The 16369-nt window shown below is 47.4% G+C and overlaps 1 protein-coding gene across 1 annotated transcript in view; it reads right to left on the reverse strand.

Moving 5' to 3' along the window:
• Window positions 1-16369, reverse strand: part of SF3A1 (splicing factor 3a subunit 1) — an 18694-nt gene continuing 2325 nt past the window's right edge. Inside the window, exons 2-16 of the mRNA XM_038575633.1 lie at window positions 15866-15987; window positions 11724-11931; window positions 10319-10576; window positions 7849-7923; window positions 6968-7118; window positions 6453-6646; window positions 5449-5566; window positions 4983-5168; window positions 4215-4336; window positions 3866-4111; window positions 2894-3101; window positions 2266-2420; window positions 1496-1597; window positions 1316-1387; window positions 1-520 (exon numbers count right to left, since the gene is read on the reverse strand). Of these exons, the coding sequence (XP_038431561.1) occupies window positions 419-520; window positions 1316-1387; window positions 1496-1597; window positions 2266-2420; window positions 2894-3101; window positions 3866-4111; window positions 4215-4336; window positions 4983-5168; window positions 5449-5566; window positions 6453-6646; window positions 6968-7118; window positions 7849-7923; window positions 10319-10576; window positions 11724-11931; window positions 15866-15987 (2319 nt within the window). The 3' untranslated portion in view covers window positions 1-418. The remainder of the gene's footprint in view (window positions 521-1315; window positions 1388-1495; window positions 1598-2265; window positions 2421-2893; window positions 3102-3865; window positions 4112-4214; window positions 4337-4982; window positions 5169-5448; window positions 5567-6452; window positions 6647-6967; window positions 7119-7848; window positions 7924-10318; window positions 10577-11723; window positions 11932-15865; window positions 15988-16369) is intronic.

A 16369-nucleotide genomic window follows, 5' to 3' on the forward strand; every position in this document is an offset into this window, starting at 1 on the left:
TTTCACAAGAAGGATACAAGAGGTTTATTAGACAACCATGGCAAGATACAAAATGATTAACAATGAGAACAACCATATTCTATCAGCCACGTGCCACTTAGTACTATGACACTATCCCACAGGACATTTCTGAGTTCACATCTCCTAACATGCTACTCAAAGAAATGAATCCCCTCAAGTCAAGACTCAAACACAAAAGGATTCCAGAGACCACTGGGGAGAAGACTGGCTTAGAAAGCTCTCCCTTACCCATGTGAAGAAGAAAACTTGTCAGGACAATTTGAATTTCCAAATTTAGTTGAGAGAGAAACAAATGTGCAAGGCAGGGTCTCCTGGGGCTGGGGCAGAGAATAGGGCAGTGGGAGACAGGAGAGGCAAAAACGGCAGTGGCTGAGATCTAACAGCAGGTTTCTCTCCTCTACTTCTTCCGCCCGCCTCTCTCCTTGAGGGCCAGGTGGATAATGGCACCATTGGCCATGTTGTAGTAAGCCAGTGAGTTGGAATCCTTGATGAAAATACCCTGGAAAACAGATAGTATGCTTTAGCACAGGGCATCCTGGCCCTGAGTAGTGTACAGTCTCATAACTCCCAACATCCATTCACTCTGAGCTCAGTGAATACAGCAGCCTGCAACAAGATGGGGCACTGGTGGGGGTGGGGGTGGGGATGGGGGTGGCAGAGGGTGACATTGAAGGTCTCCGGTTCCCCCTAGAATGCTCTGCTTTCCTTCCTTCCTACTAACCCATGCTTTTCCTCTTTGTCAACTCCCCAGATGTTGACCCAGACCAACCCCATGGAATTCTGACTCTTAAATCATAAGACCTTTTAGAGATCAATCCAAGAGTCTCATTTTATAGAACAGGAAACTGAGGCTCAGGAATTTGTCAAAGTCCTAAGAGGGAGAATAAAGCAGCCCCATTGTGGCCAGGTGGGTACCAGGTTGAGCTGTATGATCAGTTCTGTGTCCCTGCACAAAGCCAGGCTACTACCCCAGACCACACTGGCTGAGATGGCTCCACCACTGGGCCTGAAGCCCACTATAGCATTCCCAAGTCTAGTTCCTGATGTCCACCCTAGCCATTGAGGCAAAAGATTTTGGGCCACACACAAGACTATACTGCGAGGGCTCCCCCTATCAGAGCCTCGCCCTGTCTGGCTAACCTACCCTGGCACTCCCAGGCAACATCACTTCTAGGACAGACTCATGTGGCCACCCCAACATCTCCCCATTCCTTTATTCCACAGAGGAGTTAGCTTCTGGGATGGCAGAGGTGTTGAGACCCAAGGGGCAGGACCACCGACTTATCTGACTTACCTCATACTGTAGCTTCTGTTTCCCTGCAGGCATACCCGTGGCTTCATGAATCTTCACCTTGATGACAGAGACCTGTGGGACCAAAAGATTGCTCACCCCTTTGCTAAGGTCAGCTGAAGAAAGCTGCCCCGTCTCCTTGAACCCCCTGCACCTGATGCCAGTTAGCCACAGAACTCATACCTGGTCTGTGAGTGGGAGCGTGAAGACCAGCACTTGTCCGTTCAGTTTCCATTCAGTCTTATCCTGCATGTTGGGCACTTGAACTTTGATAGACACTGGACCCTACAAAACAGGACATGGCCTTTATGCCCTGGGAACCCTGAGCCCACCAGGAACTATGCTTTCCTATTCCTGGGCCAATCTAAACAATGTCACCTGTCCGTCTAGGCTCTTGGACTCTGGCCCAATTCACTACTAATGTAACTAGTGACATGGCACAACTGACTCCCCATTTTCAAGATTTGGTTTCTCTTTAAAATGACTTCTACCCTGACTCCTGGTAAGTTTGGAACTGAAAAAGTGGTAAGAAAATGCCCAGCAGTGGTGCCTGGTGGCTTAGTTGGTTGAACATCTGCCTTTGGCTCAGGTCACGATCCCAGGGTACTGGGATCAAACCCCAGGTCAGGCTCCTTGCTCAGCAGGAGTCTGCTTCTCCCTCTCCCCCAGGCTTGTGCATGCTCTAATATATAAAATCTTTATTTTTTCGAAGATATTTTATTTATTTCAGACAAAGAGAGCATGCGAGAGCAAGCGATTATGGGGAAAGGAGGGGCTGAGGGAGAAGGAGAAGCCGACTCCCTGCTAAGCAAGGAACCTGACGTGGAGCTTGATCCCAGGACCCTGAGATCATAACCCGAACTGAAGGCAGATACTTAGCCAGGTAGTGTGTAACTGCAGCAGGATTGGATCCCCCAACTAGACACCACGGCCACGGGTGCGCACTCACATACCTTGTTTCTGCGCAGGAACTCCTCCTCAGGTACGAGACTGTCCTCTGTCTTCAGTTTCTTGGAGGCTGGTTCATCCTCCATGGGAGGTGGGGGGTGGACAGGGGGCATTGGGGCTGGAGCTGGGACAGGTGCCACAGGTGGAGCGGGCACAAACGCTGCAAGGACAAGAATAAGTAGTCTCATGAGTGGGAGGAAGGCCCTGGAACTGAGGGCCAGTGAGAAGTGAGGGGAGATTGCAAAGGTTTCCTGCTCTTCCCAGTTAGAGGTGTGAAGGGTCAACTTGTAAAGTCTGGCAGCCAGCAGGTTCCCTGGCAGGGAGGCCCCGGAGACTGCCCATAACGGACAGCAAGTTCCCTGCCAGCAGGGGCCAGTGGACAGCAAGCATGACCAGACCTCTGCACCTGTCTGGGGCCTGACCATTCAGTACACAAACCCCACTATCTCCCCCAGGACCTGTGGCTGCCCAGCTCCTAGCCCAGGGATCATTCATGTGGGGAAGCCATGGCTTTCCTCTGGGCTGGGCCCCAGCTAAAATAGCTGGCCACTACCATTAGCCACTGCTCTGTTCACAGAGTTTGGTCTATAGTGCTGACCCAATAGCCTGGCAAGTGATACAAGAAACACTGACCTGTTGGCACAATCATGGGAGGTGGGCGGGGTGCCATGATAGGAGGGGCCGAGGGAGGCATGGGCACCACGTTGATCCTGGGTGCATGGATGATAGGTGGCATGGGTGCAATCACTGAGCCTGGGGGTAGTCGGACCACTGATGCCATCGGGGGTCGGGGCATGACAGGTACTGCAGACACAACTGTGGTACGAACAGGAGGCGGCATCTGTGGGGGAGAAGGGATCCATTAGGTCACAGGAAGCCAAAACGGGACCTTAAGGCCATATAAGATTAGCCACCTGTAGCCTTTGAGGATGAGGGCTGGACAGCTCTGACAGAGTCCCCTGGGGCTGACAGACTGCAGCCTCACAACCAGACTCTGACAGGAACTATGCCGAGAGGCTGAGGAGAACACTCTTTCCACTTGCGAGTCAACCAGCTGCTTGTGGCAGACACTGAAAGAGCCACTAAAGAGGCTGACCGGGGATCCCTGGGTGGCTCAGTGGTTTAGTGCCTGCCTTTGGCCCAGGGCGTGATCCCGGAGTCCTGGGATCGAGTCCCACATCGGGCTCCCTATATGGAGCCTGCTTCTCCTTCTGCCTGTGTCTCTGCCTCTCTCTGTGTCTCTCATAAGTAAATAAATAAAATTAAAAAAAAAAAAAAAAAAAAAAAAGAAGAAGAAGCTGACCTCAACTTAGTTTTCTGGAGTCAGGCCATCAGTACGTGAAGATCTGTTAAGCCCTGTAGCCCTTCTCTGCCCCAAGCCTGCTTCTCACAATTTGCCTCTTGCCTCCCTCCCTATTCCAATCCTCCCAAAGATGGAAGATCAGACTAGAGGTTCCCACTGAAAATTAAAGAGTCCTTTGTCTCTCAACTTGACCCAAGCAGTACTTGGGCTCTACCATAAAGAAGTTGTCCTTCACAGCCAATAGTGTCTGGCCCCAAGAACCAAACTCTACAAGATCAGTCCCAAAATAGATATTGGCTTACTGCAGGTGGCCGAGGCACAGAGGTAATGGGTGGGGCAGAGCTAGGAATGTTGGTGGCTGAAGATGGAGGTGGTGGCTGCTGGGGAAGTTCATTGGGTTTGCTGGGGCCAATCTTCTCTTTGGTATCATCCTCTGGCACTAGGCCCTTGGCCTTGTGGATGGCTTCTATCTGTTCCTGGAGGGTAATATTGGCCTGGGCAGCCTGCTGGGTCCGGGCCATGCTGCCTGAGTGGCCATCCCAGGTCACCTGCAAGGAAAAGCAAGGCCACAGATTGTCAAGGGTCCTAGAATACAGCCCAAGTCTAGGTGTGTGAGGGTGGGGAAGGCACTAGGATCCATCAGAACTGTACCTTTTCCTCTGGCTTCTGGATCTCCTCCTCACCGATCTTCTTACCGATGGCTGTTTCCTCTACTCCAAAGATGTCAGTACGCCGCTCAGCCAACTGTTTCAAGCTGCTCTCGATATCCAGACCTAGATACAGTCACAGAATAGAGGCAGGGGACAAAAAGGAAACTAAAACCAGGTGCCTTTCTAATAGAACTCTCCTGGTGCAGGGTATAGGGTAGCCCCATGGGGGCAGGCTGAGTCTGGGTCCCAACAAGGCATGCCTCTCCTCTGAGCCTGGGGAAAGCTGCCTGGTTAACACTAAGCCTGTACACTAGAGCTTGTCCAACCACTTGACTTACGAAAAGCAACTGAGAGACCAAGTCACACAAATGGCAAGTAACAGTCAGGACTAAATGCTCAGTCTCCTGCCTCTGGGACAAAAGTATTCTTCCTATTGTGTCTCATTTCAAAGGCACTCAGGGTGCTCCAGCCACCCGAGCCCTCATTCTAAGACAGCCCCAAAAAGGTCAACTTTCCTAGCTCTGAAACCTCTGGGATGCCATCCATGTCAGGTGCCTGCCTTTAGAGGAGTCTTATAAAGAGTCTTTATAGAAAATGGGGAGTTCTTTTGTAGCATCACAGGATCCACTATCCTCAAAGTGTTTTGTTGATCTTAGTTGTTGCCATTTACTTAAAGCAAGTTTACCATGGTCTAGAGACTCCTATGGGTCAAATTGAGTCAGGACTGAGTCAGAGAAGTATGGACCGGGTGGGAGAACCGCCACCTCACCTGGTGCATAAACTTCATCATCACTCTGCTTCTCACGGATGGAGCGGTCTCGCTGCTCTAGCCAGCGGGGATCAAGGAGTCCGATGCGCATATGTTCCTGCATTTTGCTGGCAGGGATCTTCTCCCCCGTGATAGGAGACACAAGATATTCATCTGGAGCAGGAGCTGGAGGCAGGGGCTTGGAAGCTAAAAGGAAACAGAGATGCCTGAATGAGAACACTGGAAAGTAGTCAGGGTCAAGACTGTTGTTTCATTTACACATCACTCATCTGAGACACATCCATTTAGTGCCATGCTATACCTGGTACTGTGCAAGGCACTTCGGCACCAGAGATGACTCAGCTCTGTTCCCCACCGCTAGGCCTGCGAAGGATGGGTTATCAATGCCTTCGAGACAAGCCACCTCACTCTCTCCTAGAAACAGATAGCTCTGGGGAACGTTTGAAGGCAGGAATGCAGGCCCTACCTTTGGGGTCATAGTCCTTCCGAACAATGACCTGGTCTGGAGTTGGGGGCAGAGGAGGCGGCATCGGTGTCTCTGGGGGTGGGGGCACTTTCTGCCCTTCTTCTTCATCATCTGAACCCTGAAAAGCAAAGCAATGGTAGGACTCAGAGAATGGCTGACAGGCCACCTCCCTGAAGCTAAGCCCTGATGGCTCTCAGGGTGGCAAGGAACTTAGGTCTTTGCCAGCCAGCATCTATGTGCTAAGCCTCTGGGGGCAGCCGAGGCCAGCCGGCAGCTGGCCAAGCTGTTTCCTCACAACATGAATGGGAGTGCTGGGGGCCGTGGTGCTAACACTCCGCCCAGGCATTTCCAGCAGCTGGCACCAGGCAGTCCCAGGAGACCAAGGGCACTTAAACATGCTGGGGAGGGAGGGTGCGGGGGGCAAGTCAGTGCTCAATGGTAGCTACTCATGGAGCAATGCTGGGAGGGAGAGAAAAAGTTAATTCCCACAGACACAGGGGCCTTTCTTCTCACACACAATTTCTTTCCAAGAGGAGGAGAGCAGCTTGGCTCCGGAGACTCTATGCCTGCCTGGGGCGGGAGGGGGGGTAGGGGTGGTAGAGGCGGCCGAAAAGAAGCACAGTCTACACTGAGAAAAGCTCTGGGAACCACTAATCATCTGGGCCTAGGCTCAAATGCATCAAAGCATGTGGCAAAAAGTGTTCCCTTACTGAGAGCTGGCATGGGGGCAGGGGAGAATAGGGCCTCTGGGCCAAGGGGGGAAGGTCACAGAACAGAGCCAGCACAGCTTTTAGATCCTTGCCTGTGAATGAATCTTTGTTGCCAGAGCTAGAAAGAGGCTCTATGCTGCCTGGGTTTGGGCAGCTGCTCAGCTGGGATCCCTTTTCGGGACCCATGCCTCCTTTCAAGGTTCATAAGGGAGCTGGATCTGACTTGTGGAAAGCACCATCTCCTTAAGCTCCAGAGGGAAAGGCCAGCTTGCAGGACCTCCCAGGAGCATATACCTCATCCATATCTTGCACTTGAGTATCCTGGTCCAACTGGGAAGGAGGCTCCTCTGCCTTCTCCTGTTTCTCATCCTCTTCATCAGACTCGACCTCCATTTCAACCTCTTCACTTTCCCCAAACTTCTCATAGCGCTCCTGAATGAGGATTCGGGCCCCCAGCTCCTCCGGGGTGGTGGGGGGAGGGAAATTCCCTGGTAGAGGGTGATTCAGAGTCAAAGGCAACCTCCACAGACAATCCTTAGCAAAGACCCATCAGTCTGCCCTCCCCACACTGTAAGCTCTCCAAGGGCCCGATTTCTCTCCCAGCTCCAGACGTCCACCCAACATCTGGCACGATGTTTGCTCTATTGGATTTAAGTGGGGGCAATGTGGCAAATTTGAAGGATTCTGATAGCAGAGATGAAACAGACAGATAAAACTCTCTGCGGGACTGTGCTGCTCCCTGGGAAAAGATGTATACCTGAGATGTTCCAGGATGGCTCCTGGCTACTCATCTGGAGTCACAGATCTACCTTGTTCATTGGGTTGGAAGTCCACGGTTTCCACCACCACAAAATCATGCCAGTCGATCTGTGCATAAGCCACCCGTTCCTTCTCCTTTTCCTCCTCTTCCTTCTTCCTCTCTCGCTCCTGGAACTTGGCCCACTCCACCCGGTAACACACCTGAAGAGACAGAAATGGCATGATGCTAAGCTGATCAGGGTCTGCTGCTGATGGGGCGGTCACCTCCAGGCCCTTCACCAAATCCAGCATCTCCTTTGAAACAGGAGGCTGTTCTGTCTACAGGGAGAACTTCCGGAGTAAACGCTGGTATTTGCATTTGGTTTCAGTCAGACCCATAGATTGGAAAGAATAAAAATTCTAAATGTCACAGAAACCTTGTGTCTGGGCCCCAAGGGCAGCCATTTGTTATAACCTCAGTTTTCTGCTTGAGTTGGCAAGGAGGTCTATGCTCACAGAGCAGCAAACTCTGTCCCAGGAAGTGTATGTGACAACACATACCCACAAGAGAAGCAGCAATCTGAGAACCTGAGAAACAAAGGCTTCATGCAGCCACCCAGAACAGGCAGCACCAATATGCCTTCTCTCTCCTTGACTCTGAAAACTTGGGGCAGCAAAAGGCATTTGTCACCAGCAAGCCTATTCAGGAGTTGGCTTCTAATCATCTAATCTAATAATCAGTTGGCTTCTAGTGAGGACAGAAAAGAGGAAGATCCAGTAAAGCTGAGAGAAAGTAGAAAGAGAGCAGAGTCCAGGGTTCTTCAGCCTTTGTGGCCATAAGGCCTTTCTTCCCACCACTCCTGTGCCTGAACTGAATAAGGTCCCACCTCAGAGCCTTATTCCAAGTATGAAACAACCCACACCACCACTAACTAGTTATAATTCAGTTTACCTGGTCCAAAACTTCTCGGGGGTTCTCCGCCTCTTTCTTGAGCTTTGTAAATAAGCCTTTAGGGGGAATCAAGATCTGCAATATGAAGAGTTAAAGCAGGTGTCAGTGCCACACAATACAGGACAAACAAGTGGCCTTCCGGGACCTGTAGAAAGGCACAGGAAAAGTGAGAGGATGGGGTTCCAGGTCCCAATTCCAGCTCCACTTTGCTGTGTGACTTTGGACAAGTTACTTAACCTCTGTAACTTGGCTGCCTTCTATAAATAGTGACACCACCACTTAAAGCTGGCAGAGTCAACTTAAAAAACTGTTGCAAGGATCGGCAGGAAAATAGGCAAAAGCACTGCTCATCACTCAGCATATAGTGTACATGTGCTGGCTGGTCTCAGGGCACAGGGCTGTTCCTACCCTTTTGCACATGCTCCCCTGACAACCCGGACTCCAGACTGCCGCCTACAGACTTCATCTCCTACATTCCGTCCCCTGCTTTCTATTCTCTGTAGTATTTATTACCATCGGACATCCACTGACGTTGCACTTGCTTGTCCCCCTCACTGGAACAGAAACTACACAAAAACAGAGATTTCTATCTTTATTTTTTATTTTTTTTTTTTTGAGATTTCTATCTTTAGTTTACTATTTTATGTCTAGCATTTGAAATAAAGTCTGACAACGAACATATATTTGATGAGACAACGAATGATGGCTTTGTTCAAAACAGCATAAATTCCCAATAGTATTTATTGTCACTAGTAAAGTGGGTTCAGCCCCACTCTATCCTCCCTATACCTCTACCTCATGAATAAATCTATTCCTATGGTCTCCAATGACCAGAGACAGACACCAGTGACCTCAGGTTAAAATGCTAATGTTAATACCCAAATCTTGAAAAAGAAGAACAGGAAAATAACAGAATAAAAAGGAATCTCGAGACCTTCAACCCTGGAAGTAGTACACAAAGGAAAAATAACACAGGGCTTAATTAAAATTGCTCCTGGATAACTAATTACACAAAACCTTTGGCTTTCATGATTGTTGTTTTAGCTATTCCACCACCATTTTTGGATTTGATCATTTTCCAAACACATGCACCTTTATAATCCTTTCTAGTTACATAAAGTGAACTAAGAGTAAACCATTACAAATCTTTTCAAGTCAGATCTTTAACGTGCTACTCTAAAAAACAAAAACAGATGTATAAACCACACCAGTAAAGAGGGAAGACAACCTCAGCTACATGTGGAGCAAGAAAAACAAGCCACTGGCAAGTTTGTATCAGTGTACTTTGCAAGAAGTTAATTTGATTGTTTTTAAATATTAATATTGACTTGTCCCAATCTTGATTCTAACAATGTAGCATGATAATTAAGATCTTCTTAATACAGACCCTAACACCCAGATCTCAGGTTCTGGAGTAAAAATGCCAGAGTTCAAGTCCCAGTTTAGCAAGCCCTAGATGTGTGATCCTGTCCAAGTTAACTGTGTGCCTACTTCCTGTGTAAAATAAGTATGAGTGGCTACCTTGTAAATTACTAGAGATTAAGTGACAGAATGCTACATATACAAGTATCCCAACAATACTAGCTTATCCTTACTTATGTTAAATGTTTTCCAGTGCTTTTTTTTTTTAATTCAGTTTGCCAACATATAGAACACCCAATGCTCAACACATCATATGCTCTCCTTAATCCCCATCACCTAGTTACCCCAACTCCTAACCCCAGTGCTTATTTACATTATAGTTCTAATGTAAGGTACCCCTCGGGGTGAAAAACAATATAAATATTTGAGTGCAGCTACTTACTAGCTGACGACCATGAGTAAATGACTTCAACTCTCTGAGCCTATTTCTGCTTTTAAAAAAGGGTAGAGGAGGATGCCTGTGTGGCTCAGTGGTTGAGCATCTGCCTTCAGCTCAGGGCGTGATCCTGGAGTCCCAGGATTGAGTCCCACATCAGGATCCCTGCAGGGAGCCTGCTTTTCCCTCTGCCTATGTCTCTCTGCCTCTCTCTCTCTCTCCCTAATACATAAAATCTTAAAAAAAAAATTGCCTTATAAAGAAAAAAAGGGGAAGGAGGGAATATCTCCTAGGTTCTTATGAAGAGCAAACTGGGCAAAAGGAGGTAATTATTAAGGGCTTGCTTCTTCTCACATCTGTGCTAGGCAACTGAATATTTCAATATACTTTAAAAGCAGCTAGCATCACTTGGCCTTGTCACACAGCAGGCACCAGCCTAATGGCAGTTATCAATCACACATTTTACTTCTATTTAAAACCAGCAGTCTATGTTACATTTAAGAGGCAGAACTGAATTAGAAATCAAGATCTTACACCGAAGTATAATTTTTAACACCTGCCTGAGGGTCCACAGAGGAGTCATGTCCTTATAGACACGAGTAGATCCAGTGCTTATTCATGGTGCCTTCCTTCCCTAGGCCCAGCACCCCCACCCCTGCCCTGGCGAGGCACCTTGGTGTACTGCTCCACCAGCTTTGTGAAGTAGTTGAAGAGGCTGTGCTGCGGGCGGAGGAAGTCAAACTGGTAGTTGCGTTGCTCTTTCTGCATCAGTTGGGTCAGAAACTGGCGGCCATTCCTGGCCACAAACTGAGCTGTCAGCTTTACCACATCCAGGTCGAAGGCTGAGATGGACGGGGGGTCTGCGATGAACTCAAACTCAGGAGGGGGCTCTTTGGGCACGATGGTCTCTTGGATCACCTGGGCTTGGACCTAAGATGCAGAGAGAATGTGAGGCTTGAGAGGTGATGGGAAGACACCCCAGACAGGATGGCAGAGACCTCTACACTCCTGTTAATCATGTAAACACCTCTGGCCCATGGTGTGAGAATCCTAACTCATAAGAGTGCCAGTTTCTTGGCAAACTGTGGACTCAAATTCCCAAATGGCTTCGAACAAGAACCTGCCCTTCTGTATTTTTGCTGTTGCCCTGAAATCAAGGGCCAAAACTGAGGGGCAGAAGATCTGACGGGAAAATGCCTTATTAAACCCCACCAGAGGAGGACGGAGGACACAGTAAGCCCTACATGTGTGCGGAGGACCCCCTGGACAGAGAACTTCCATGTTTGTTACCTCATCTGGCCTCCACATGAACCATGTGGTGGATAGAACAGGTACTATGAATCCCTTTTATAGATGAGGAAACTGAGGTAGTCTGAGGCCTTAGCAGTAGTAAATGGTAATGCATGGTCATAGAATCTATTCCAACCTTTATTTCCCACTGTAAAACAGGAGGTAGCTTTTTCCACCATGGTCCAGGAATAGAGCAAAGAGAAGGGACCAGACTAGGTCTATAAAGGAGGCAAAATGTGCCAGCTCTTCTTGTTCTCATTGACAACCCTAACTGTCCTAAGTGATGGACCTAAAGAGGATTAGGGTATTACAGCAGGCCACAAGGAAGGGCCCTGGGAAGATAGGATGGATGAGAGGGATGGCTCAAGGAGGGGCCCACAAGCCACATCACAGCACTGTCCTTACTCCATGGTCAAGGCAAAAAGTACAGGCTAAGAACTTGAACTCTGTGGACTATTGACTCTATGGCCCAGGTAAATCCTACTTCCCCAAGTGTCAGGTTCCTCATCTGTAAAATGGTCACTTTGCTGTTCTCCTCAAGCAGCTGCTGTGCGGTGCCAACAAGACTCCTAAAGTACTGAGCATAGAGCCAGATAAGCAATGCTCAGGAAACGTCAAAGGCGGCAATACTATGCTGCCTGAGCCTCAGTGTCTGCCTCTGTGGATAAAAACCTCATGTTTCTCCTGGCTAGCAGTGAGGTTTGGATAACAGAGTTCATTATCCTTCCCTCCCTGGCCTGGCTTCCCTTTCAGCCCCGGGGATATGAAGGAAGGGGATGGCTCTAACCTTCTGGGGCAGCTGCTGCTGGGTGGCCTGCTGTTGCTGCTGCATGACCTTGGGGATGGCGGCTGAGGGCTCCTGAGCCTTCCCCTCCTTGAACTCGCTGACCTTGTGGCGGTAGTAGGCATGGTAAGGGTCGTTGGGGTTCAAGAAGTTAAACTTGGGGTTGTTGATCTCATTCTGTCGTATCCTAGCTTCAAATTCAGGTCCGTTTCTACAAGGAGGAAAAGAGAAAAATTAACACTACAATCCTTACAACTACCCAGAACACTGCCCATTCAAGCCCCCTCCATGCCACTACTCATCACTCAAACTAGCCCATCCCTGAATGAAGCAGAGGTCCTCCATAAAGCTCCTGGCATCAGTGGTCAAAGTCATCTGCCTCCTCCAAGCCCGAGCCAGGCCTCCTTTACCATAAGGTCTCTCAGACTTGTCGCTCCTATAGTTCTTCTGCTAGTCTTGCCATCCAAAACTATTTAAACTTACTGTTTTCTTTTAGTAAACTTATTTTAAAATGTACTTTGAAAGAAAAACATTTATTACTACTGCAAATAAAAATCAGTGTGACTTTACTAACAAAAGCGTAAAATTAAACACAATGAAAACAAACTAATATAATTAAAGTCTAGTTCCAAATTTGCTGAGACTGAGGCAGGTTCTTTTAGTTAAAAAGAGAGATGAGGGGCAGCCTGGATGGCTCAGCGGTTTAGCACCACCTTCAGCCCAGGGCGTGATCCTGGAGATCCTGGATCAAGTCCCATGTCAGGCTCCCTGCATGGAGCCTGCTTCTCCCTCTGCGTCTCTGCCTCTTTCTCTGTCTCTCATGAATAAATAAATAAAATCTTTAAAAAAAATAAAAAGAGAGATGATGGAGTGCTGGAGTGGTGTTAAAGACATACTAGCACCAAACTGACACTTTGTCCTTTGGGTAACCACAAGGACTGAAAAAAACATCAAAATGTAAACAATTTGGTGTAATGTTTTTCCAAGTACTACCTAAAATCACCTAATTTAGTACCAGGTGGGGCTCCCGCAGGAAACACTGCTCTCCAAGGACCTGGATCTGTGCTGCTGTATAAGGCACATCCAGATGACAAGGGGAGTGGTAAGAACAGAAGGGAGGCCTCTCATCTCTCCCCATACCAAGACCGTTTCCCACATACACCCCAGGTCCCCAGTTTGCATGCCTTAAAAAAATCTGAGGGTAACAATTTTTTTAAAAAAATAAAAGGTGCCTCCCATGATTTTAGGGAATCTTGGCCTTGCTAGTTGGAGAAAGTGAGAGATAGGGTACAGGCAATGCTGTGCCCCAGATTAGCCACCATAACAAACTATGTCATGGCAGTGGTCATCAATACCCAGGCTAGCTCCTTTGCAAGTTCTGGTCACACACTGTAGCATGAATAACACCACGAAGTCTCAATTAGGCAGTGCATGAGTCCAACTGGAACCTAATGCTGGGGAAGAAGCATCTTCCACCTTCTCAACTAATACAAACCAATTATAAGGAAAAAGATGAGTACACACTTAGATACTGCTAAAGTAGGCTGTCATACCCAGCAAACATCCGGGCAGACAAAGGGCTGCTAGAAAAGGAGGGGGCTCTGCTTGTCTCCTCTATCACTGCCTCCTAAGTCATAACCTCACCACATCTGGGAATAATCTGAAAGAAAACAAGGCAGGAATGCTCATTCCAACCTATTCTGTTCCTTTAAATTAACTTAATGTTAATTTTAGAATTATGTTCTCTAACACAAGGAACAGATTTCAGCAGAAAAAGACATGATTCTGAGTCAACCCAGCTGGTGGGACTTTTTAAGGGTAATTTCCACTTCAGTTTCTTGACAGGAAAATGCAGGGAAAGGAAGACCAAGTCTAGAGAGAAAAAAACTTCTTTCGGAAAAACATACTCAGTGATTTTAACTGTATGCTCCATCAATTGATATGTGAGACCCAACAGAAGTGAAAAGATGGTCTTGTATGCTTCCTTTATCACAGAGCGAGATGATGCTGGTCTGTTCCTTGATTGCAATGTAAATGAAAGCAAGTCCACAGTTTTTAGAAATGCCTACAAGGCAATCACCTTAGCCAAAAATAAATCTAGAAATATGGATGCATACATTTTTATTTTAAAGAAAACTTGGATACTCATTTCTGTGGCAGCAGAGATTGGCACAAAATTATTGGAAAGCTACTTGGCAAAATGCTTAAGAAAATCTTTAAAAACACTCTTTCAGCCAGTAATGTGCCACACAGAATTTTCTTCTAAGAAAACAATCTAGAAAGAAAAGAAAATGCTCAGATTTCCCCACAGCTTTGTTTGCCAAATTGAAAAGTTGGAAACAACCATGAAGGAAAATAGGAGACAGCCAAGTCAAGAAAGGCCAATCACCTCCACATGGTGCATCAAGGACGGCACAGCATCACAGAACCATGGAGCAACATGGGAAAATGCTCATAACACAGCACAAAATGGAAAAACAAGATGTGAAAGTATCTACTAGTATTACAAGGATCTAAAAAAGGATGTCAAGGACCAGAAGGAAACAGGAAAATGAAAACAGCTGGTAGAAACTACTCTGGTAGATTGTGATGATTCTTCCTCTAACACCCTTTTCCTATTATTCTGTTTTTAAATTATCAAGGCGAAAAGAGAAGCATGAGCGTTGCTATGAGACATTAAACATTTATCATAAACACAACACTCACAGCCCTAAATCTGACACTGTTCAACCAAGCACAGAGCAGACTTAATGCAATACTCAGGTTAATCAAAGCCTTTGAAATGTAAGGATATAAATCTGCATGGACCCCAACAAGCAAATGGCCTCAAGCAGAGTAACCTCTAGGTTTTACTTTATTAGGAGGTTGGAAAAGAAGGAGCCCTCTAAATCTTAAAAAAAAAAAAAAAGGGGGGGGGGCAGCCCGGGTAGCTCAGCGATTTAGCGCCGCCTTCAGCCCAGGACTTGATCCTGGGGTCCCGGGATCAAGTCCCACATCGGGCTTCCCGCATGGACCCTGCTTCTCCCTCTGCCCGTGTCTCTGCATGTGTGTCTCTCATGAATAAATAAATAAAATCTTAAAAAAAAAAAAAAAAAAAAAAGGAAGGAGCCCTCTATTAAACAATGTACTATGATGGGGATGCTGCCTCAGGGTCAAGGCATGGCCCTCTGGAGAGCATTTGCCCTGAGGGCAGTAGTCTGTTCTAGACCAGCTATTGCTTACATGCAATGAGCTGTCCAGTTCATTGACAGAAGCCAGAAATCTAGATTTATTGCACAATCTCATTTTTAAATGGTGGTAACTTATTCAAGTTAAAAAAAAAAAATACTGTGATGGGGTGCCTGGCTGGCTCAGTTGGTTGAGTGTCAAGATTTTTGGTTTTGGCCCACGTCATCATCTCATGGGTTGTGGGATGGAGCCCTGTGTCAGGTTCCCCACTCAGCGGGGAGTCTGCTTGAGATTCTATCCCTCTGACCCTCCCTTCTCCCTACCTCCTCTCCCAGCTGGAAATAAATCTTTAAAAAATGTATACATTGTGAGGACAAACAAAAGCTCAATAGGCTGCATGTGGCCTGCTAGCTGTCAAAAGAATACTTTCAATACTTTAAACCAGGGGATATGCTGACCTTTGGAGTCAAGTGGCCATCAAGAGAATTTCACCTGAGGAAGTGGGAGCATGTAAAATATGATGGGGAAGGATGAGAGGAACTCTGCACTGATTTCCATGTCATCCACGAAGACAGCTGACACCTGCATGATGTACCTGAACTGCACTCGGCCTCATTCCTTCTCTCCTGCCTCACAACAACTCTGAAGCATTATTTTATTCCATTTTGCAGATGGGTCAGTTGAAGGTCTAAGGAGTGCAGTTCTTGCATGGTTAAGAATGATCAACACCTTTTCATGTCTTCCTCCAGTCAGCAGCTCAGACACACACACACATTATCCATGACAGCTTTCCAGGCACTTCCTCAGGCCTACTTTGGAAGCATTGGCTCCTGGCGACCTGGGGATGGCGTGACTCACATTCTGCCATGGCCATGTTGTCCTGGAGACGCCAATCTTGCCCACTGCCTACCTCATGACCGCTGTGGGGTTAGATAAGCTACCGGACCCAGGGGACAATGCAGAAGCAGCTATGTTACCTGGCCACAAAGCTGGCAGTCTTGTCAACGATATTCCTGACCTCCGGAGGAGGATAAATAATTCCCACCACTGGCTTGGAGGGGGTAGAATCCTCCTTTGAAGAAGCTTCTTCTTCTGTGGGCTGTGAAAAACAAAAGGAAAGGAAAATGATGTCTCGACACTCCTGATCTGGGGGACTGGATCCCTACTGTCAACCTCCTCTAAAATTTATTGCCAGTATAGACTCTCTCTTACGAACTTTTCTTGAGTTAGGACCCATTGCTCCAGAAAAGCAGTTCTCTTAATTGTACAGCACTTGCATGGAACTCTCGCAGGGAACCAGTGAAGAGAGCAGCCTCCTTGGCTTCCTGCTGCTAGCTGGTCTCAGTGACACTGAGAATCTGCATTTGTACCAAGAGTCCAGATAATGACTGCTGAATAAAGATAGGCGATTCTTTGCTGGCAGCTCCTTATGTCGTTTTCCTCTGCATCTATTCCAGTCTTTACCACTCAATGCTCAAATG

Source organism: Canis lupus, chromosome 26 (assembly GCF_011100685.1).
Source record: "Canis lupus familiaris isolate Mischka breed German Shepherd chromosome 26, alternate assembly UU_Cfam_GSD_1.0, whole genome shotgun sequence".
Classification (NCBI taxonomy): Eukaryota; Metazoa; Chordata; class Mammalia; order Carnivora; family Canidae; genus Canis; species Canis lupus.